We start from the raw sequence: 22,139 nt of genomic DNA, 5'->3' as shown, positions 1-22,139 counted from the left end.
GGAAAAACTCAGACTAGAGATGATATTTGTTCTGTTCTTGCATTCTGCTAATAGGGATGTTTGAACAATGTGTATAGTGGGGGTGTAGAGAGCCATTGAACCAAGCTGTAAATTTGTATATAAAATTGCTTCAAGCCAAAGGGCGAGATAACACCATCAGTACTCTTGGTTCTGAAGCAATTTTCTTTTTAGTTTTAATACAACTTGTGGATAGGGCACTTACCTAACATGAAATAAATTATACAGGTAAAGATGATGCTTGGTAAAGTCCTCATGGGTATTAGATCAGCCATTAGCTTTGAGATGAAGTATGAAGACACTCTGTAGTACCCACTGATATATTCATGTCTAAAACACAGAAATATATACAGCATATTTCATACCGCATCAATTATAAAGCAATCAAACTATTTTCAATCAAACCATTTTCACATATGGACAGGTTTTGATAAATCATGCATGCAATTCCAAATGGATAAATAAGAATGCATTTCTGCACATACTGTAATTACACATACAAATGGCCAATGAGATGCATAATTACAATTTTGATCATTACAAATGCAAATATGCATGCATATTGTTGTACACAATTGTGTACACAGACCTCTCAGTATTACCCATAATCTTTAATGTACAGCTTGCATAATGAAAACACACAACTTACAGAAAGCCTGTAAAGTTCCCGGTACCCAATTATTATCAACTCCATATGATTCTGGTAACCGAAGTAAGCAAACAACTTGCAATGTGACTATCTAAACTATGAGGTTTTATGGATAAAACCATCCACACAAAACTATCCACACAAGTGATGATTTAATTTGCAAACAATCTACTAACAGGATTTAAAAATATGTTTGCAATGAAAACAACTTGTAATGAATAATTTGATCAGTATGAATAACTAAATTGTCATATGTGGATGACAATTTAATAAGGTGACAAAAAGACTAGCAGCTGAATAAGCATTGTTAACAACAGAAAATGTAACCCATTACATCCAGCTTCACTTACATAAATATCTTTTTTTCCACGACAAAAAGTTCAATAGCTGAAATACTGCTGAAACATTGATTGGTAGTCATGAAGAACATTGCTCCAACTCTATGGTAAAACAAATATTTACACTTACAAAATCAGCTACATACATTCTTTATTAATTTATTTTGCATATATTTTCAGTACTTTTATTAAAGACCATGTCTAAACTCTTCTGAAAAACTACTGGCATTCACCATTATGTGCTTTTCTCTCCACATACTCGATAATTCATGCACAAATTTCCTGTCTTTCCTTATTTCTCAGCAGAGATTTAAAAATAGATACTGTAGGATGGATTTATATAACTAAGAATTCTTTACAAAATATAAATGAGCAAAGTATATTTTATTATGCTTTTCTGGTCGTGTTGGTTTCCTTAACTAATTCATAACATTTAATAACTCATCACCAGAGAAGCAAAGTATCCTTAAGTGAGATTCATTAGCTGAATCCTGAATAATTGTGTCCCTAAAATAGACCCGGGAAAACAAGTTTTAAAGCATTTTCATTCAAACAGCTAAACCAATTATCTTCATACATGTATTAGGGATGTAAGCGAGTAGTCAAGTAGAATCATCAAATCATAGAACTGGAAGGGACCTCAATGGGTCATCGAGTCCAGTCCCCTGCCCTCAGGGCAGAACCAAGCACTGGCTAAACTTATTGGATAGTTGAGGCGAGTACTTGACTACTCGCTTCCTCCCCCCCTTGCTGCCTGTATCAGAGGCAGCAAGGGGGGTGGCAAAACAGGAGCCGATGCTGGGGGAAGTCAGCTTAAAAGCTGGGAGGAGTCACCTGCCGCCCTCAGTTGACTCTACCAGAGATAGCAGGGAGTGGGGAGAAGAAATGGAGGGAAGGCTGCTGCGAAGCAGTCTCTGTCTGCGGTGGGCCAAGGTTCGCTGTGGGCAGATGCTGCTCTGGCAGCAGCCCCTGTCTTTGGGGATCCCAGTGGGGAGCAGCCCCAGCCCATGGCCAGCCCATGGCCAGCGTGGGCTGCCATGAACAGGGGCTGCTGGATCTGGTGCGAGCCAGGACTGAGCAATCGCAGCTCACGTCAGCCCAGGACCACTGTGCCTCTGTATTTTAAATGTAGTAAGAAATGGGCCCTTAACTGTAGTAAGGCTCAGCGGTCCTAGAGCTAGCATGTGCCAGGACTGCTTGGTCCCAGCTCACACCAGCTCCAGGAGCCACCTGCACTGCGGCTCTGCATTTTAAATGTAGTAAGAGCCTAGTGGCACTTACTGCATTTAAAATGCAGAGCCACCGCGGTCTGGAGCCAACACCATCTGGGACTGTTCAGTCATGGCTCACGCTGACTCTAGGAGTTATCTCCACTGCGGCTCTGCCAAATAACCACTCTTCAACATCCTTAACGTCTATTACTTTTTAAGTTTTAATGAGTTTTACTAAACAAGTTAACGGCCTCAGTCCACTCTTAGGTTACACTACACTACAATTTTTTGCGGCAGAAAATATGCTAATAAGGGACTCATTAGCATGTGTTGCGATGTCATTAGCATATTTTCTGCCGATTCTTTTTGCGGAAGGGGTTTTTGCCCAAAAAGAAGCAGTGTAGCCACTTCCGTTTTGCGCAAAAACCCCTTTTTCCACAAGATCCTTATGCCTCTCCCGGACAGGCATAAGGACCTTGTGGGAAAAGGGTTTTTTGCACAAAACGGAATCGGCTACACTGCTTCTTTTTGGGCAAAAACCCCTTGCACAAAAAGAATCGGCAGAAAATATGCTAATGACATCGTGACACATGCTAATGAGTCCCTCATTAGCATATTTTCTGCCGCAAAAAATTGTAGTGTAGACATAACCTAAGAGTGGACTGAGGCCCTTAACTTGTTTAGTAAAACTCATTAAAACTTAAAAAGTAATAGACGTTAAGGATGTTGAAGAGTGGTTATTTGGCTAATCATGTAATCGATACAATTTGTATCAACTACACGATTAGTTGATAAGGGGGGGCTGCTCTGCAGAGCCGCAGTGGAGATAACTCCTAGAGTCAGTGGGCTGGGAGCGGCAAGCCCCAGACCTACCTTCACTGACTGCCCATGGCCCCTACAACTCAACTCTGCAATGAACTCTACGTAGTTGGAGAGATCTAGCCAAATATTGCTCACAGCAGGATTAGAGATTATTTTGTAATTTATGTCTGATAGGTATGCATTTGCTTTAATGTGGTAGCTCACAAAAGACAAGAAAAGCTCATTTTTAACCTCAAATTTTCATTATGGTGATAACACATAGGTTTTATCAGCCCTATTGATATTTACTGCATGAGTTGACTAACCTGTTTTGCACACCGGTAAAATCATCTTTTATCCCAAAGAAAATGGCACCTACAACTAGACCCAGGAAAATTGTAACACACAGCTAAAATAAAATAAAATAAAATAATTTAAAAAGAGAAATGCAATATCCACTTGTAATGAATATTTTTAAAAGTTCAAAATTGCAAAAACGACATAAATATTTAGGTGATGACTATAGTTTGACAAGAAATATATGTATGCAAACTAGAGACAGAGCAATGAGAGATGAGAGAAGGTCTAGAGCATATAAACGGTAGGGGTGGAATCCACAAATGCATAGAGGTGCCTACACCCTCGACTATGGTAGTTTAAGTATTTATACACATTGGGGCAGTCATTAGGCCAGAAAAGGGGTGGGGGAAATGACTCTATTGCCCAGTGATAGGGAAGCTACCTGAGGCCAGTTCCCCTGCTCTAATCATACTTCCATTTGTTATCCACTGTAGAACAGCTTCAGCAGGAGAGACTGAGTTCTATGGTTAGAGCATTCTTCTGAGAGGTAGAAGATACCTGCTGAAATCCTTTCTCCCCCTGTAGCAGAGAAGGGGAATTTGACATGTGTCTTCCACAACCCAGGTGAGTGCTCTAATCATTGGCTAAAAGTTTATAAAAAAGTAGTGCCATCCCCACCTCCTTCAGTGGCTGCTTTTGGGTGGTAAGGAGCAGCTACCTAACTTATTCCCACAAGAAATGCCTTAAGTACTTAAACTAAATGACTCCAGGTAGTGGATGCCCATTTGTGGATTGCTGAGTAAAACTAGGCATCTTCCTACCACCTGGATTTAGGTGCCTAGCTCCCAGAGAGAGTTGACTCACCTCTCTGGTAAGAATTTCCTGTTGGCTAGCTGAGGCAAGTCATATTCTGTTTCTTTAGACAGTTGTTTTGGAACTGACTTTTCACTCTAAAGATGGGCAGGATTTAACCCTAAGAGTAAGATTCTTACAGCTTTGCACTAAATAGCACTCTGCTCATGGAGTAAGTGTTATTCAACATAAGTAAGGGTATCCGAATCTGACTCTGTGGAAATAGAAACATGCAACTTGGATATTTTTTTTTTAAATAGCAAAATTATCAGTGGATTCAGTGATATAATCAGCATGATTATATCTGTGTGTCACAATTTCTTAACACTAAGTAGAAGTGAAGAAAATCTCAGAAAAAATAATAGTATTGGGCAGTTCAATCATGATTAAGCATGTGGGACGCGTAAGTCTTAACACTGTAAAGCATTTGATACATGTTAAAAACCTGCCGAAAGGACCAAATGTCAGGGATAATTCAGTCACTAAGTCAACTATAGTGAGAAAAAAGGATCATATCAAAACCAATTTAGAGAGGATTAGCAAACATGGCTTAGTGAACTGTGTACCATTTATAGACTGGGTTTGAAATCCATTTTTAATTAGGTTTTGGGAAATAGAAAAGATTGTGAGAAAAAAGCCAGAACCATTAACCCTAGTGTAATATAAAGCACTTGAGAGCATAATTCTTATCACAAGGTCAAGCTTTTGCACAGCAATTATTTGAGATATCCATACCTTCAACATACAGATATACACATACAAAGCTTTTTAACCCGAGGGACTCTGAACACATTTCTCTTTGCTATTGATTTTATTTTACTCAAGGGCTGCATCTAGACTGGCATGATTTTGCACAAATACTTTTAACGGAAAAGTTTTTCCGTTAAAAGTATTTGCGCAAGAGAGTGTCTACGCTGGCATGGATGCTTATGCACAAAAGCATATATTTTGCGCAAAAGCATCCATGCCAGTGTAGACGCTCTCTTGTGCAAGAAGCTCCGATGGCCATTTTAGCCATTGGGCTTTCTTGCGCAAGAAATTAACATTGCTGTCTACACTGGCCCTCTTGCGCAAGAATACTTGCGCAAGAGGGCTTATCCCTGAACAGGAGCATCAGAGTATTTGCGCAAGAAGCACTGATTTTGTGCAGTACAAGGTCAGTGTTCTTGTGCAAATACTCGCGGCCAGTGTAGACAGGCCAGTCTAGATGCAGCCCTTAAGATGTTTTTTCTTAATCCAGACAACTTATAGAAACTTTTATTATGGGTTGGATTCAAATGGGAGTGCTACTGGAGTAAGGCTCTCCAGATCTAGTTAATTAATGTTATTTCCTAATTTCTTATCCCCCAGAAGAAATCAATTAACAAATTGTTTATTTAAAGGCAACTTGTAGATTTTAAAAATCCATGAATGTCATAGTACTCTGCTGAATTTCCAAAAATACAATGTTAAGAAGGTCTTGACTCTTCACTATAAATATGTTTCCCCTACTTTAAGACCTGCTACAACCAAACTATGTTTATATTTTGCATTGCACATTTTAAATAGCATGTCATGTTCTTTAGGTGCAGCCATCAACTTTATATGTGAAGTTGCATATATATTAGAAGACCATGAAAATATCTCTGTCTTTGACTCAGGTCCTAGGACATAATTATGCTATATAACACTTGCTAATTTTCTTTCCTTTGGGAGTAAACACAAAACACAGTGGGCCAGATCCTGGCATACAGATGTATTGCCTAGTGCACAACTCAGAGGTAATAACCAAATTCTGAGAGCCAGCTTTTCCTGTAATGTGGTGGTAGGGGTGCCAAGGACTACTTGCAGAGTAAGGTACTACTTATTGTGAATCAGTATGGCAGAACTGCGTCCTTAATGATGTAATGTGAGGAGAATCAGTCTCTGCACATCTAAAATAAAGGTAAATGTAAGCTAATGAAATCTTGAATGTTCCTGTTATGCTCTTTATTTAGGATCATTTAGCTCTACATTTTATAGCTCAGAGGTTCAGATACAATTTTAGGTGCAAATTTACTATTTTTAGATTCTATTTTAGGTGCAAATTTTAGGCCAAATAATTTGCAGGTGCAAAATTGTGCTTAATCCATCTTCAGATTAAATGTTCTAAATCAAATCAGATTTACAACTGTTAACTATGATTACCTGAGCTACAGAGGCTTGAGGGTTGCCTATTAAGTTTTTCAATGTGCGTTTAGAAACCCACTTGAGCTGATGGAAGAAAGAAGTGGCATATGTAATTCGTCTGAAAATTGTCTTCACTTTCTTTTTATTCTCCAAAGAAATTTTCTCTAATACTTCTTCTGTTTCTCTGTAGTAGGTGGATCTGCAATAGTGTTCTGCTAACTTCTCTGCCAAAGTCTTATCACGGTTGATGTGTTCTTCAATGTTATCTTCAGGTTAAAGAGAAAAAAATACTTTATTACCTTTTATTGAATTTACAGAAAAAAAAGTAATTCTCCAGCAATTAAGCCCATAAAGTTACACTGAAGATTTTGTTGCTAATCAATGAGATAGCAATTACAGTGGCTTATTTAGTTAAATTAATCCATTCCATTCAGTCTAGAACAGTGGTTCTCCATTTTTTTGGTCCACAGTTCATCTTACTCAATGCAGACCTTTCCAGGGACCTTCAGAAAACCACCCATGTTCACAAAATGGGTGCAAGAAGGCTGGGGATATGGGGTTTAGCCAGGAGGTAAGGTGTAGGAGAGGGCTAGGGATGGGGGATCGGGCTGGAAGGAGGTTGTGTGCAGTAGTGGGAGGTTTGAGTGGGAGATAGGGCATTGGAGTGGACTAAAGATCAGGGTATGAGAAGAAGGGACAGGGTGGAGGAGTGGGGTGGAGATGTGGGGTCTCAGTGAGAGGGGTCCATGAGGGGGATGAAGTTGTGGGGCCTCGGTATGCCACTCCCAGGCACTGCCCCCCACTTTCATTGGCCATGATTCCTGCCAATAGGAGTAGCTGGGAATGACTCCAGGTAAGTGGTTTCCTGCAGTACTGTCTCCCAGGAGGGAGGAGGAACAGCAGCAGGTGGAGTCACTTCCTTCCCCCAAAACTGGATCTGGCCCTCCAGGCTTCCCCATTCCACAGTGGGAAGCTAGAGTTGTCACTCCAACATCACAAGGGAGTGGGGGGAGGCATGGGGATAAAGTGCTAGTGCAGACTTTCCGCTGAAGGGGGTGCCCTGAGCCCACAGCCCACCTGAAAGATTGTCAGGGACCACTAGTAAGAACAGTTGTATCTGCCTAATCACCCAAATCAGCTGATCTATGTCATTTTGAAAAGTATTGCGTTAATTTTGGTTCCTCAAATCTGTCAAGTGTTAAAGACTCAATATGTAAATAAATCTTTTAAACAATTCATGGTTAGACTGGTGAAACATAAGAGTTGCATGGAGGGCAGATTTCTCTAGATCTTAGATGCTAAATTTAGCCCTTAAAGGTTTATATTTTACTTATATTGTGCAGCAGAAATTATACCTTAATAATGGTTTGTTTAAACCACTGTTAAATCAATTATAAAAATGAATTCAATATTGGCTAGGTATAGTATAGTTCGGAAATGTCATTAATGTGCCAGCACTGAGATTTATAGGCATTAAAAACACACCCAAGCCTTTATTATCCCTTCATTTCTATTTATTTTCATGTTTGATTCAATTCTGGATTATTTACAGCATATGCCTTTGGTGTGGGAGGACTTGAGTTTCTCATCTGGGGCTTGATCCTGCGCTCATTTGAAGTCACTGATAAAGCTTTTAATGAGAGACGTCTGGGGGGGTACATCAACACATCAACACAACTGAAATTTGGAGAAAACTTAATTTTTGTTTTAAGTTTTACAGCACTTTATTATTTTTGCACTTTTTAACACCCAAAAATTTCATTGCCTACCCTGCTATGATTAAATTGTTTAAACAAATGTGTTGCAATGGTAGGAAAAAATGTTGTGTGTCTGAAAACTATAGGCACTGGGGGTACTTATAATTTTTTTAAAAGGGGGTACTTATATATAGGGCTTGACAAACCATGGCAAAATCTACTTGCCAGCCCCACACTGCGCATGGACAAGACCCACATTGCACATGCGCGCACCACCGGTGAACGGGACGACTGGCTGAAATCTACTTGCCACAGGCGAGTATATTCACTGATTTGTCGAGTCCTGCTTATATATATATTTTTTAAAAGGGTACTTTATAAAAAAAAAAGGTTGAGAAACACTGGCATAGATAAAAGTGGGACAGTGCCCCCTACTGTGAATATAGTTATAGCGGTATAAAAGGTGCTAATGCCTATGTAGAGATTATTCCTATATGTTAAGATGAACAAAAGATGGACAAACTACACTAGTATAAATCACTTTTATACTAGTGTAACTGCATCCAAACTAGGGATTGCACTAATATAGCTTTTTCATTTTTAAATATCACATCCTAACAGTTATAGGTGTACATAGACTGTGTGTAGAGCAGACATCTCTCTTTATAATTTTGTTGAGATTAAAAAAAAAAATCAATCCCTATGGGTGTGTCTAGACTACATGCCTCCTTCGACGGAGGCATGTAGATTAGCCAGATCGGAAGAGGGAAATGAAGCCGCGATTAAAATAATCGCGGCTTCATTTAAATTTAAATGGCTGCCCCGATCTGCCGATCAGCTGTTTGTCGGCAGATCGGGGGAGTCTGGACGCGATGCCCCGACAAAGAAGCCTTTCTTCATCGACACAGGTAAGCCTCGTGAAACCAGGCTTACCTGTGTCGATGAAGAAAGGCTTCTTTGTCGGGGCATCGCGTCCAGACTCCCCCGATCTGCCGACAAACAGCTGATCGGCAGATCGGGGCAGCCATTTAAATTTAAATGAAGCCGCGATTATTTTAATCGCGGCTTCATTTCCCTCTTCCGATCTGGCTAATCTACATGCCTCCGTCGAAGGAGGCATGTAGTCTAGACACACCCTAGGTGGGGTTGTAGTAGAACAGTCCATATCAGTGTTAATGTCATTATGATAATCATGTATGGTTTAGTTCCTGAATAAATTGATATTAATGATAAATTATCTCAGCTGAATTTATGAGCAACAAACTAACATTGCCTAGATGGAAAAATAAAATCAATCTGATAACATGACAAATATTTTATGCATTAAGTATACATGCAAAGCTAATATTATGATTTACAGCACATAGTTAGAAAGCATCTTAGTATTTTGGTACTACTGTATCATAATTTGGCACTGAATGTGGTGTTCATGCAAGACAATGGGAGTTTTGCTATTTATTTCATTGGCAGAGCAGTCTTTACTGTTGGGGGGGAAAGAGACGCATGTAATTATTGCCTTTCATGGAACAGCAATGGATATTAAATGTTACACACAAAAGTTATTTCATGCTGTACATAATCATGAGATGGCTTCATAAAGGGAGATTTTGTGGTGAAGAAATATTATAGAAGATATTGTCCCTCTCGTGTGTATAATGTGGGTGTCTAAGTAACTCTTGAATTTATGTATGGAAGAAACTATTACTGTTAACTTAATGCACTTGAAAGTGATTTTTTTCATTCCTGAATTGATACATCCAAAACACATTTTGTCACCCTGCAAATCTAACTTTATGAAGAAATTCAGTTTCATACCTAGGTCAGCATCATCAGTCTTGCTTGATGCCACAGCAGTTGAGTCTCCATTAATGACATCCAGAAAAAAATCAGCAGGGTTGTTATATGGCTCACACTCATAACCTGCAAAGAAACACTCTACAATCATTCTACAGATGGTAAGATGTGTTGTAAAACACTTGAAGTGATATACCCTGGGCAAGACTATGATACCGTTACTTATGCTGAGTGGGAATCTGCACCACTATGTGGTCCAAATGGCATGAACTACTACTCAGCATGAGTAAGGATATTGCAAAGTAGCCTTATCAAAGCTGCCATAAAAAGAAAAGCAGTGAGAATTCAAAATAGCCAGAGTGATAATTAACAAATGAATCCTAGAATCCTAGAATCATAGAGATGGAAGAGGCCTCAGCAGGTCATCAAGTCCAGCCCCCAGACCCAACTAAATCAAAGCAACCAGGGCTTTGTCAAGCTGAGACTTAAAAACCTCTAGGGATAGAGATTCTACCACTTCCCTAGGAAACCCATTCCAGTGCTTCACCACCCTCCTAGTGAAATAGTTTTTCCTAATATCCAATCTAGACCTTTCCCACTGTAACTTGAGACCATTGCTCCTCGTTCTGCCATCCTGCCATCCGTCACTACTATGAACTTTCTCCATCCTCTTTGGAACCTCCCTTCAGGAAGTTGAAGGCTGCTATCAAATCCCCCCTCACTCTTCTCTTCTGAAGACTAAACAAACCCAAATCCCTCAGTCTCTCCTCATAGGTCATGCGCTCCAGACTCCTAATCATTTTGGTCACCCTCTACTAGACCCTCTTCAATGTATCCACATCCTTTCTATAGTGGGGACCCCAGAACTGGACACAATACTCCAGATGTGACCTCACCAGAGCCAAATAAAGGAGAATAATCACTTCTCTTGATCTGCTGGCAATACTCCTCCTAATTCTAACTGCATGTCTCTTATTGCTTGCATTTTGACCTTTAAGTTGGTACTAATAGACTTGAGAAGTCATTTTTCTGCTTCTTGTGGCAGTTTTAAATATTTGAATTTACCAAACTCACCTATTTATAGGTAAAGTGACTAAACACCAGGTGAAACACTTCAAAATTCAGAACCCAAGACTTCCCAATGTATTTTGTTTCCAACTTTAGGTAAATACAACTGGCATTTTGTTTTCAGTTGGTTTGGTAGTTGAGCATTATGAGTCTCATTCTACAACTAATACTTAGGAAAAAACAATATTGGCATCACTGGGAATTTTGCCCATGTAAACATTGTGAGATAGGGCTATGTTGTTAGAATGCTTTAGCTCCAGGTTAGCAAACCATTAAACATGTGAAGTTCATGAGTAAATCCATTCCCATTCAACAGAACTTGAACATATGCTTAAAGTTAGTCATGTGCTTAAGTATTTTACTGAATCAGGGTCTCTGTGTACAATTCTTATATCAGTTCAGAACTAACATGCATTACTCTTTACTTTTAAATAATCACTAATAAGCACAAAGGGTGACAGTTAAGGGTCAGCCTTCACCCTCAGTTCTGCATTTCTCGACTTCTGAGTGCTTGGTTTTTCAATTTTAACTTTGCATTCATATTATTGTCATATTAAAAAAGCTATTATTTAGTATGTTTTGTATGGGAAACAATGAGACACATTAATCATTGAATCCTGTGAGTCAAGAGTCATTTTTACTAAGTCACTTTTTAAAGCAAAGCCATATTTTAAGCATGTTTCAGTCAGTGTCTACGGCTGTGACTACAGCCCCAGAAGAAAGCTCACCAATAGATTTGAAGTATTCGATGGCATTCTGAGCAGGGCCATGGTACAGCATTCGTCCTGCAGCCAATAATGTCAGGTTGTCAAACAATCTGAATATGGAGTAGCGGGGCTGATGAATGGAAAATATTATTGTTTTCCCGTGCCTTGACATCCTGAATGTAAGTGGAAAATAACAGAAGTATGAACTATCTGAGCTCTTTGTGGATTTTTCTTCTTTCAAATTCCTTCAAATACAAATCAATAAAAAAACCACAATTCAATCTGTTGGAGAATCCAATGCGTGGTACAAAAAGAATCAAACAAGCCCAGCAATACAGTAACTGCACATTAACCATTTTAACCACATTTTAATTGCAGATGTATGGTGTACATCTTTGTCAAAACTGGTTCTTTCCCAGGGATTCCATTGCAGTCACCTTTTCAGGAGCAGTAAGACAGCATTGGCAGTGCTGGCATCCAATCCAGTAGTTGGTTCATCTAAGAACAAGACTGCAGGGTCAGTAATGAGTTCCATTCCAATATTGGTCCTTTTTCTCTCTCCCCCAGAAACTCCACGAATGAACGGGGTGCCAACCTAGTGCAAAACAGATAGCTTGTGTCATTTTGTCTGACATGAAAGTATTCACGCAAAGAACATCCAACACATGTAACAGCATATTAACATCTGGGAGAAATTAGTGATTACATTATCACCATGGATTCAGGGGTTCACATTCTAAAACTGAATAGTGTACATTGGAAAGTTGCAACAAAAAGGTCTGCCATAAAAGTTTTCACCCTCAAATCTAAGTTTCTTCATGACAGTCTTGCTATGCAAGTTACCTGCTTTCTGCCTTCTGGTAACCACTGTCCTGTGTCTGGTAATTTATGGATAGACACAGAAGTAATAAGCCTTTTCTTCATTTTTATAGGCAGCTGGGTTAGTGTTTATTAGCCTTTCTGCTATTAGACTAATTAATAAAATTAAAAAGTTGCTAAAGTACAGCCATTTTGTCATATAAAATTATTTAATATTTGCTATTCGGTTTAATAGAAGAAAGATCCTGAATCATGGGCCTGGTGCAAGTGTTGAGGTCTGAATCAAAGTGAGCAAGAATAACAGGCAGGCCCTGTCAAAAGCAGATGTTTGCTTGCAAATCAGTGTCCCAGACATGAATTTGGCACTAGTACTACTAGCACTACTAAAAAAAACATGGAATGTGTCAATACATTCTACCGGAACAATATAAGGACACCCCAACCTAGCACACAATAAAATGGTTTGACAAAATTGATGAATAGTGATATTTTGTCTGAAACATCAGGGGTGAAAGTTCAACAACACGTGGTGAATGGGAATGTTTTGTCTGAAATATCAGGAAGAAAGCACAAGGGGAGATAACAAGCATGTCATAAAACATGTAAGATGATATATAAGGGGTGTATCAGATTGTCTGTCTTGCTCTATAAAAGTTGGGATACCTTTCTTTAACTCTTTGTCCAGCCAAGGGGGCGGTAGAAACTCCTGCTACTGATTGAGCTTAGTCCATTGCAATGGGAATACATTAGTTAGTGCACCTGTAACCATTGAGCCAGGACACTAGGAATGTCTTTTATTGACAATAAACCTGGGCTGGTGCCTTCATACCTTATCTGATTCTGTGGTCTTTGGAGGTTCTCACAGAGTCTGCTGTGCTGGCTATCTGCGCAGAGCCAGTGCAACATATAGTGCAGCACACACATGCAGATGAATGGTTATCATTGGACAGATCAAAATGCCTGTCAGGACACCACCTAGTGACATCTGGCCACATTAGGAACCATACTATGACAGTTCACACATCTATTTACCTTGGAATCTGCCACTTTAGTCAACCCCAGTTCCCTGATGATCTGATCAATTCGTTCATTCTTTTCCCGTTCCTTCACAGATGTGGGTAGCCTGAGTGCTGCAGAGAACTGAAAATTTTCTCTCACTGTCAACGTTCCCATCACCACATCATCCTAAATAAACAAAATTATGTAGGTAATGTTCATTCCAGACTTCATTTTTCCTCTTCTGGGACTTGCACATGCATCCTATTTGTGGACTTTACATGCATAAAGTGCATTTATATGGCAATGACAGCTGCTAAACTCAAGTAGAACAGCTCTTCAAAACCTGAACAGCACATCAAATGTTTGCTTCAGTTATAGTCTCTGCATGTTTGTATAATTTATGACAACAAGGGACTTTTCTACATGTATCAAATTCTAGAAATATCACTTATTAACACATATTTACACCCTTCATATGCCTACCTGACCAGAGTGTTTTGCATAGCAGTTAAAGACTGGCAGCACAACAAAAATTCAAACTTGGATTTTCCTTAATACAGTTGAAAATTGTCAACAAAATGTATCTGGATTTGGTCCTTCCCAGGTGCTTGTCCCTTCCTCTAGGAAGCTGAGTACCCTCAACTCCAACTGCCTTTCATGGAGGTTAAAGGTAGGTGCTCAGCATTCTGCAGAATCAGTATCTAGAATGAGTTATTTTTTTCAATTGTGAGTAAAATCTTCCTTCAAATATCTGAGGACATGTTTTGGAAATGTGATCACTGCAGACCACAACTAAATAAAACTAAGAAGTGCAAAGAAATTATGAGGACAACTCCATGGTGTTCTGTGAAGCTGCTGATTTAAACTAAATGTTCTCTTGAGGTTACCAGAGCAGACGGTGGGCAGCCTGGTCAGGAGGAATGAGCTCAATCTGGAGAGTGAGGAGCCACTGAGTTTGAATGCACCACAGCTAGATACTGCCATATGCTGAGCACTGGCCCCAATGAAATTAGCCCACGTTTACTTCAAAAACATGAGCATGAGAATGAACACACACATGCTTAAAAATAAAGTGTGTGTTTAATTGTTTTGCTGGCTCACAATGCTCAGCAGCTTGTGGGATTTAGCAATTCATGTTGGCTAAACGGTCTCAGGCAAGTTCCCTGACATTCCTGTTTTAATTTGCCTCTCAGTGAAATGGATATAATAATAATTATTTATTAGTAACTATTACGTGTTACTTCCAAAATGGGAATATGTTGGGGGTAAGAAATATCAACAAAGCAAATGAAAACCAGAACTCTATGTGAGTACATTCAGTTCTATTACCTCCCTTGGAGCAGCATTTGCATAACTAAATACATGCACTGTGGAAACAGTTCCTTGATACTGGGCTTTGTTTATAGTTTACTAGGGGGCTGTGCTCCCTGCTCGCTATGCTTACCAACCCCCTTCTTGGGGAGAAGGTGGCTCTAGCTCCCGCTCCTCCCCATGCCCACTCATACCCCGGCTGCTGGGGAGGGCCAGGCCGAGGCAGCCCCAGCTTTCCAGCAGCCAGGCTGAGGCCTCAGCAACTCCAGCTTCCCTGGCCAAGGCTACAGCAGCCCCAGCTCACCCCCCAGCCACAGGAGGCTTCCAGGCTGTGAGAAGCTTGTAGGTGGCTTTCCCTGCTGGCCCGGGGGCAGGAAGGAGGAAGCCCCTCTGAGCTAGGCTGGCTGATGGGTTGGAGGCTGGGCTCAACATGGGTCGAAGCTGGCCGCAGTGTGGGTCACTTTTGGCTGGGGGAGGGTGAAGTGAAGAGCAGCATGCAGAGCTGGCAGCCCAGATCAAGTGGGGAGGCTTGGGGCCTTCCCCCCATTTCACTCCGTAGGAGTGCTGGTGCTGGTGCTCCAATCTTGCTGGGGGCTGACTTGGCGGTGAGAGGTGTGGGGGAAGGGGCAGCAGGGAGTGAGGAAGCCACCAGCAGGGCGAGCATGGAGCTCGCTGTGTCCCGTCGCTGTGGATCATGCTGCCCACAGGGCTCCTTCCAGTTCAGCAACAGCTACCCCTGTGCCCAACCTGTTGATGCTATCAGGCAGTCCTGGTCTTTATAAAGGAGTGAGTCAGGGAGCTTGCGAACAGGGACTGCTAACAGGGAGTTTGGAGAGGGAGTTCTCCAGGTGGAGAAGGAGCTAATACAGGACCCTTGAGGGAAGTGGCTGTCCGTTGTGTGTGTGTGTGTGTGTGTGTGTGTGTGTGTGTGTGTGTGTGTGTGTGTGTGTGTGTGTGTGTGTGTGTGTTTGGAGGTTTCTTACTGTGTGCTGAGCTTGTGTTTGTCTGTCTGGGGTTGGTGGGGTTTTTTTTTCTCCTCTTCCCCTCCACCCCATGGAGTGTGTGCCGTGGCTGGCAGGTGGAAGCTGTGAGCTTCTAATCAGGGTTTGAAATCTAGAAGCATCTGCTCACTGATTGAGCCTTAATCAAGGGGAAGGGCTATCAGACAGTCCAGGGCTTTATAAAAGAGTGAGTCAGTGACCAGGGAGCTTGGAGAGGGAGTTGGGAAGGGTATAAGATAAACTCGCCATTCTTTAAAATCTTTCCCTACACTCCGACCCTTCAAGGAGGCATTTAATAACAACTGAGGAATCTCTCCGAAGGAAGCCAGGTATGGATGTTGATAGGTCTGCTGTTGTTACCTGCACAGCACGTGCCATGTTTGTCTTCCTGCCAGAAGAAAGAAGGGATTTCATCTGTACTAAGTGCAAGCTGGTCACCATTTTGGAAGAAAAAATTAGAGGACTTGAGGCCAAAGTATCGACCCTACGTTCCATCAGAGAGAATGAAGACTTCCTTGATAGAAGGCAGCATTTAATCCTGCAGGCACAGCAGGGTGAAGAGCCCATCAGGGCAGTATAGGACAAGAAAGAAAACTGGCAGCATGTAACCTCTAGAAGAAGAAGAAGGCCAACTCCCCTACTCCTGTAGAGGTAAGTAACCACTTTCAGGCTGTCTCCACAGGCACTGCGGTGGAGAATGCTTTGGCAGAGACCTCTCAGGGACGAAATCAGAAGGGAACACCATCTACCGGAAGGCATGACATGTGTAGTCCTAGGAATGAGGGTTCTATGACCTCCACTCCAAAAAGAAAAAGACGGGTGGTGGTGGTCGGGGACTCCCCCCTAAGAGGGACTGAGTCATCCATCTGCCATCCAGACCTGCAATCTTGAGAAGTATGCTGCTTACTGGGAGCTCACAATCAGGATGTGACAGATAGTCTTCCAAAATTGATCAAACCTTCAGATCGCTACCGCTTCCTGCTTCTCCATGTGGGAACTAATGATTCAGCCAAGAATGACCTTGCAGATTATGTAGCGCTGGGAAGAAGGATCAAGGAATTTGAAGCACAAGTGGTGTTCTCGTCCATCCTTCTGGTTGAAGGGAAAGGTCTGGGTAGCGATCGTCTAATTGAGGAAGTAAATGTGTGGTTGCGCAGGTGCTGTCGGAGAGAGGGCTTTGGTTTCTTCAACCATGGGACTCTGTTCTGGGCACAAGGATTGTTAGGAAGAGATGGGATCCACCTAACCAAGAGAGGAAAGAACATCTTCACGGGCAGGCTTTCAAACCTAGTGAGGAGGGCTTTAAACTAGGTACGTTGGGGGATAGTGACCAAAGCCCTGAGATAAGTGAGGAAGTTGGAACACAAGGAGGAACAAGCAACAAAGGAGGACCCCTGACTCAAATGGAGAAGGCAGGGCGATCAACTGGCTATCTCAGGTGTTTGTACACAAATGCGAGAAGCCTGGGAAACAAACAGGAAGAATGAGAAGCCCTGGCCCAGTCAAAGAACTATGATTTGAGTGGAATAACAGAGACATGGTGGGATGACTCACATGACTGGAGTGCTGTCATGGAAGGGTATAAACTGTTCAGGAAGAACGGGCAGAGGAGAAAAGGGGGAGGAGTTGCATTTTATGTAAGATATCAGTATGATTGCTAGGAGCTCCAGTATTTAGAGGGAGAAAAGACTGTTGAGGGTCTATGGGTTAAGTTTAGAGGTGGAAGCAACAGGAATGGTGTTGTGGTTGGTATCTGCTATAGACCGCCGGATCAGGTGGATGAGGTTGATGAGGCTTTCTTCGGACAACTGAGAAGCTTCCAGATCACAGGCCCTGGTTCTCATGGGCAACTTTAATCATCCTGACATATATTGGGAGACCAATACGGCAGTACACAGACTATCCAGGAAGTTTTTGGAGGTGGTCTTGAATGACTATCCAGGGAACTACAGACCAGTCAGCCTTACCTCAATCCCCAGAAAAATCATGGAGGAATCCTCAAGGAATGCATTTTGAGGCACTTGGAAGAGGGGAAAGTGATCAGCAATAGTCAACATGGATTCACGAAGGGCAAGTCATTCCTTACCAATCCGATTAGCTTCTGTGACGAGGTAACTGGCTGTGTGGACATGGGAAAATCAGTGGATGTGATATATACCTTGACTTTAGCAAAGCTTTCGATATGGTCTCCCACAATATTCTTGCCAGCAAGTTAAGGGAATATGGATTGGATAAATGGACTGTAAGATGGATAGAAAGCTGGCTAGACTGTTGGGCCCAATGGGCAGTGATCAATGGCTCGATGTCAGGTTGGCGGTCGGTTTTTAGCGGAGTGCCCCAAGGATGTGTTTTAGGACTGGTTTTGTTCAACATATTTATGAATGACCTGGATGATGGGATGGATTGCACCCTCAGCAAGTTCGCAGATGACACTAAGCTAGGGGTAGAGCTAGATACACTGGAGGGCAGGGATAGGATCCAGAGTGACCTGGACAGATTAGAGGATTGGGCCAAAAGAAATCTGATGAAGTTCAGCAAGGATAAGTGTAGAGTCCTGCACTTGGGACAGAAGAATCCCAAGCATTGTTACAGGCTGGGAACCAAATGGCTAAGTAGCAATTCTGCAGAAAAGAACCTGGGGATCACAGTGCATGAGAAGCTGGATATGAGTTAACAAAGTGCCCTTGTAGCCAAGAAGGGGAATGGCATATTAGGGTGAATTAGGAGAAGCATTGCCAGAAGATCCCGATAAGTGTTTATTCCCTTTATTCAGCTCTGGTGCGGCCACATCTGGAGTATTGAGAGAGAGATAATAAAGGGAATGACTTTTTTATTTAATATTTAATCAGACAAAAGTTTAGGTATCTCCCCAATATCTTTGTTTTAAAAGAGTACTGCTCAGTGATGGGCTGACCATTTGTAGCAGGAGTCCGTCAAATGTTCTCTTCCTTAGCCTGTAATAAACCATGGCTACGTCTACACTGGCATGATTTTCCGGAAATTCTTTTAACGGAAAAGTTTTCCATTAAAAGCATTTTCGGAAAAGCGCGTCTAGATTGGCAGGACGCTTTTCTGGAAAAGCACTTTTTCTGGAAAAGCATCCGTGGCCAATCTAGACGCGCTTTTCCGCAAAAAAGCCCCGATTGTCATTTTTGCGATCTGGGCTTTTTTGCAAAAACACTACTGTGCTATCTACACTGGCCCTTTTCCGGAACAGTTTTCTGGAAAAAGACTTTTGCCCGAACGGGAGCAGCATAGTTTTTCCGGAAAAGCACTGATGATTTTACATTAGATCGTCAGGGCTTTTCCGGAAATTCAAGCGGCCAGTGTAGACAGCTGGCAAGCTTTTCCGGAAAAGCGGCTGATTTTCCGGAATAACTTGCCAGTGTAGACATAGTCCATATGTATTACATTTAAGACAAACAAGAGAGTGGGTAATGCATTCATTTATTTTCCCACTAACGCTATAACACCCTCTGGGTATGTCTACACTACAGCACTAATTTGAACTAACTTAATTCGAATTAGTTAATTCGAACTAGTGCATCTAGACCTAAAAACTAGTTCGAATGAGCATTTTACTAATTCTAACTAGCATGTCCACATTGAGTGGACCCTTAACCGAGGTTAAGGATGGCCGGAAGCAGTGCCAGCAGGGCATCAGATTAGGACTTAGAGTGTGGAGCTGCTGTCTCAGGCTAGCCGAGGGCTGTGCTTAAAGGGACCCGACCCCCACCCCGGACAGACAGTTCTCAGAGGTTCCCCGCTTGCAAAGCAGTCCTGGCTTGGAGTGCCCTGAGTGCCCACACTTGGCACATCACAGCACTCGGCCATCAGCCCAGGAGGGTCAATCGGGGGGCTGGAGGAGAGTTTCCACCCCGAGGAGCCCGCAGAGCCAGCCCAGTCCTCCCCATTGGAGGCTTGGACCCCATTCCTCCCTCACCTCCTTCCACTTACCCGTCCCTAGCCCCACTTCCTGATGTACAAAATAAAGGACACGTGTGGTCATAAATAGAGACCCCCGACCCTGAGCCCTGAGCTTACAATGGCCGTACTGGGTCAGACCAAAGGTCCATCTAGCCCAGTAGCCTGTCTGCCGACAGCGGCCAACCCTAGGGACCCTGGAGGGGATGGACCGACAACAGTGACCAAGCCATTTGTCTCGTGCCATCCCTCTCCAGCCTTCCACAAACTTTGGGCAGGGACACCACTCCTACCCCCTGGCTAATACCACTCCATGGACCCAGCCTCCATGACTTTATCTCACTTCTCTTTAAACTCTGTTCTAGTTCTAGCCTTCACAGCCTCCTGCAGCAAGGAGTTCCACAGGCTGACTCTTTACTTTGTGAAGAACAACTTTCTGTTACTAGTTTGAAGCCTGCTACCCATTCCTTTCCTTTGGTGTCCTCTAGTCCTTCTTTATGGGAAGTAATGGAGAACTTTTCTGTATGCACTCTCTCCACCCCACTCATGCTTTTATAGACCTCTATCATATCCCCCCTCCATCTCCTCTTTTCTAAGCTGAAAAGTCCCAGTCTCTTTAGCCTCTCTTCATATGGGACCTGTTCCAAACCCCTCATCATTGTAGTTGCCCTCCCCTCTCCCACTCTCTCTCTTTCCCTCTCCCACCTCCTTTTCCCAGTCTCCCCCAGTTTTGTTCAATAAAGAGAGATTCTATTTTTGAACACAATTGTCCTTTATTTTGTACATCAGGAAGGGGGGCTAGGGAAGGGTAAGTGGAAGGAGGTGAGGGAGGAATGGGGTACGAGCCCCCGATGGGGAGGACTGGGCTGGCTCTGCGGGCTTCTGGGGGTGGAAGCTCTCCTGCAGCCCCCCAATTGCCCCCTCTCCCCAGATGGCAGCCTGCGGCAAGTGCAGCCGGTCTGATGGCCGAGTGCTGTGATGTGCCCAGTGTGGGTACACCGGGCAATCCAAGCCAGGACTGCTTTGCAAGCGGGGCACCCCTGAGAATTGTCTGTCCGGGGTGTGGGTCGGGTCCCTTTAAGCACAGCCCTCGGCTAGCCTGAGACAGCAGCTCCACACTCTAAGTCCTCCTCTGATGCCCTGCCGGCACTGCTTCCGGCCATCCTTAACCCCGGTTCAGGGTCCACTCTGTGTGGACATGCTAGTTCGAATTAGCAAAACGCTAATTCGAACTAGTTTTTTAGTCTGGATGCGTTAGTTCGAATTAGCTTAGTTTGAATTAATTAATTCGAACGAAGTTAGTTCGAATTAGCGCTGTAGTGTAGACATACCCATATTGAACAATTTTGGTGAAGTTTGGCCCTGAGGATGTTAAAATGACAAAGGCAGATTATAGTGACTGTAGGCTGACTTACCTGTACCACATATCCAGAGATGCATTTAAAATTGGCAGGCTGAGGAGCTCCATTTATCAAAACATCTCCAGATAGCCCATGAGGATCTTTCCTTGCAGCTAAAATATCCAAAAGCCTAGAAGAAGAAAAATCCATCACCTTAAAGATCTCTGAAGTGTACATTTTCAACAAGCTATAGGAGTTGGGGCTAGTGAAAGGCAAATCTGGCAGACAAATAACAGTGTATAGCCAATTGTACACAAGCTTTCCCATGCTAAACATTTGGGCTGTGTCTAGACTGGCCAGTTTTTCCGGAAAATCAACAGCTTTTCCGGAAAAACTTGCCAGCTGTCTACACTGGCCGCTTGAATTTCCGCAAAAGCACTGACTTCCTACTGTAAGAAATCAGTGCTTCTTGCGGAAATACTATTCTGCTCCCGTTCAGGCAAAAGTCCCTTTTGCGCAAAGCTTTTGCACAAAAGGGCCAATGTAGACAGCTCAGATTTGTTTTCCGCAAAAAAGCCCCGATTGCGAAAATGGCGATCGGGGCTTTTTTGCGGAAAAGTGCATCTAGATTGGCACGGACGCTTTTCCGCAAAAAGTGCTTTTGTGGAAAAGCGTCCGTGCCAATCTAGAAGCTCTGTTCCGAAAATGCTTTTAACAGAAAACTTTTCCGTTAAAAGCATTTCTAGAAAATCATGCCAATCTAGACGCAGCCTTCCAATTATAGTTCAGATTTTTAAAATCCCCTCAAAGAAGAGAATTGGCCTGTTTCAGTAAAATACACCCCCTACTGTGATTGATCCATAAGGGGAGCATGTCAGGAAACCATTTACTAAAAATAAATGAATTGATATATAAATGAAAATAAATAAATTAATAAAATTGGCTCTCCTTTTCTTTTTTTGTCTTTTTTATTGCTGTTATATAAAATTTCCACTTGGAATGAAATTCTGCTCTAAAATCTATGGAATTATTAGCTCAAAATCTTGCATTTGGAGTGTTCACAAATATTTTAAACAAATACTAGGGGGCGATTTCCCCTGCTTGCTGCACTTGCCAAACCCCCTCTATGGTTGCCCCATCTCTCCCACTAGCTGCCAGAGAG

At 42.4% G+C, this 22,139-nt stretch overlaps 1 protein-coding gene across 1 annotated transcript in view; it reads right to left on the bottom strand.

The window, feature by feature from the left end:
* The window catches only part of LOC102462623 (broad substrate specificity ATP-binding cassette transporter ABCG2), a 69,585-nt gene that overhangs the window by 21,710 nt on the left and 25,736 nt on the right, over positions 1–22,139 (bottom strand). Inside the window, exons 4-12 of the mRNA XM_075929561.2 lie at positions 21,053–21,167; positions 13,435–13,587; positions 12,021–12,178; positions 11,605–11,756; positions 9,830–9,934; positions 6,336–6,583; positions 3,344–3,426; positions 1,018–1,107; positions 224–348 (exon numbers count right to left, since the gene is read on the bottom strand). Of these exons, the coding sequence (XP_075785676.2) occupies positions 224–348; positions 1,018–1,107; positions 3,344–3,426; positions 6,336–6,583; positions 9,830–9,934; positions 11,605–11,756; positions 12,021–12,178; positions 13,435–13,587; positions 21,053–21,167 (1,229 nt within the window). The remainder of the gene's footprint in view (positions 1–223; positions 349–1,017; positions 1,108–3,343; positions 3,427–6,335; positions 6,584–9,829; positions 9,935–11,604; positions 11,757–12,020; positions 12,179–13,434; positions 13,588–21,052; positions 21,168–22,139) is intronic.

This window comes from Pelodiscus sinensis, chromosome 4 (assembly GCF_052426305.1).
Source record: "Pelodiscus sinensis isolate ZL-2025 chromosome 4, ASM5242630v1, whole genome shotgun sequence".
NCBI lineage: Eukaryota > Metazoa > Chordata > Testudines > Trionychidae > Pelodiscus > Pelodiscus sinensis.
Note: the sequence above shows the minus strand (reverse complement) of the source record. Positions and strands in the feature narration are given on the sequence as shown.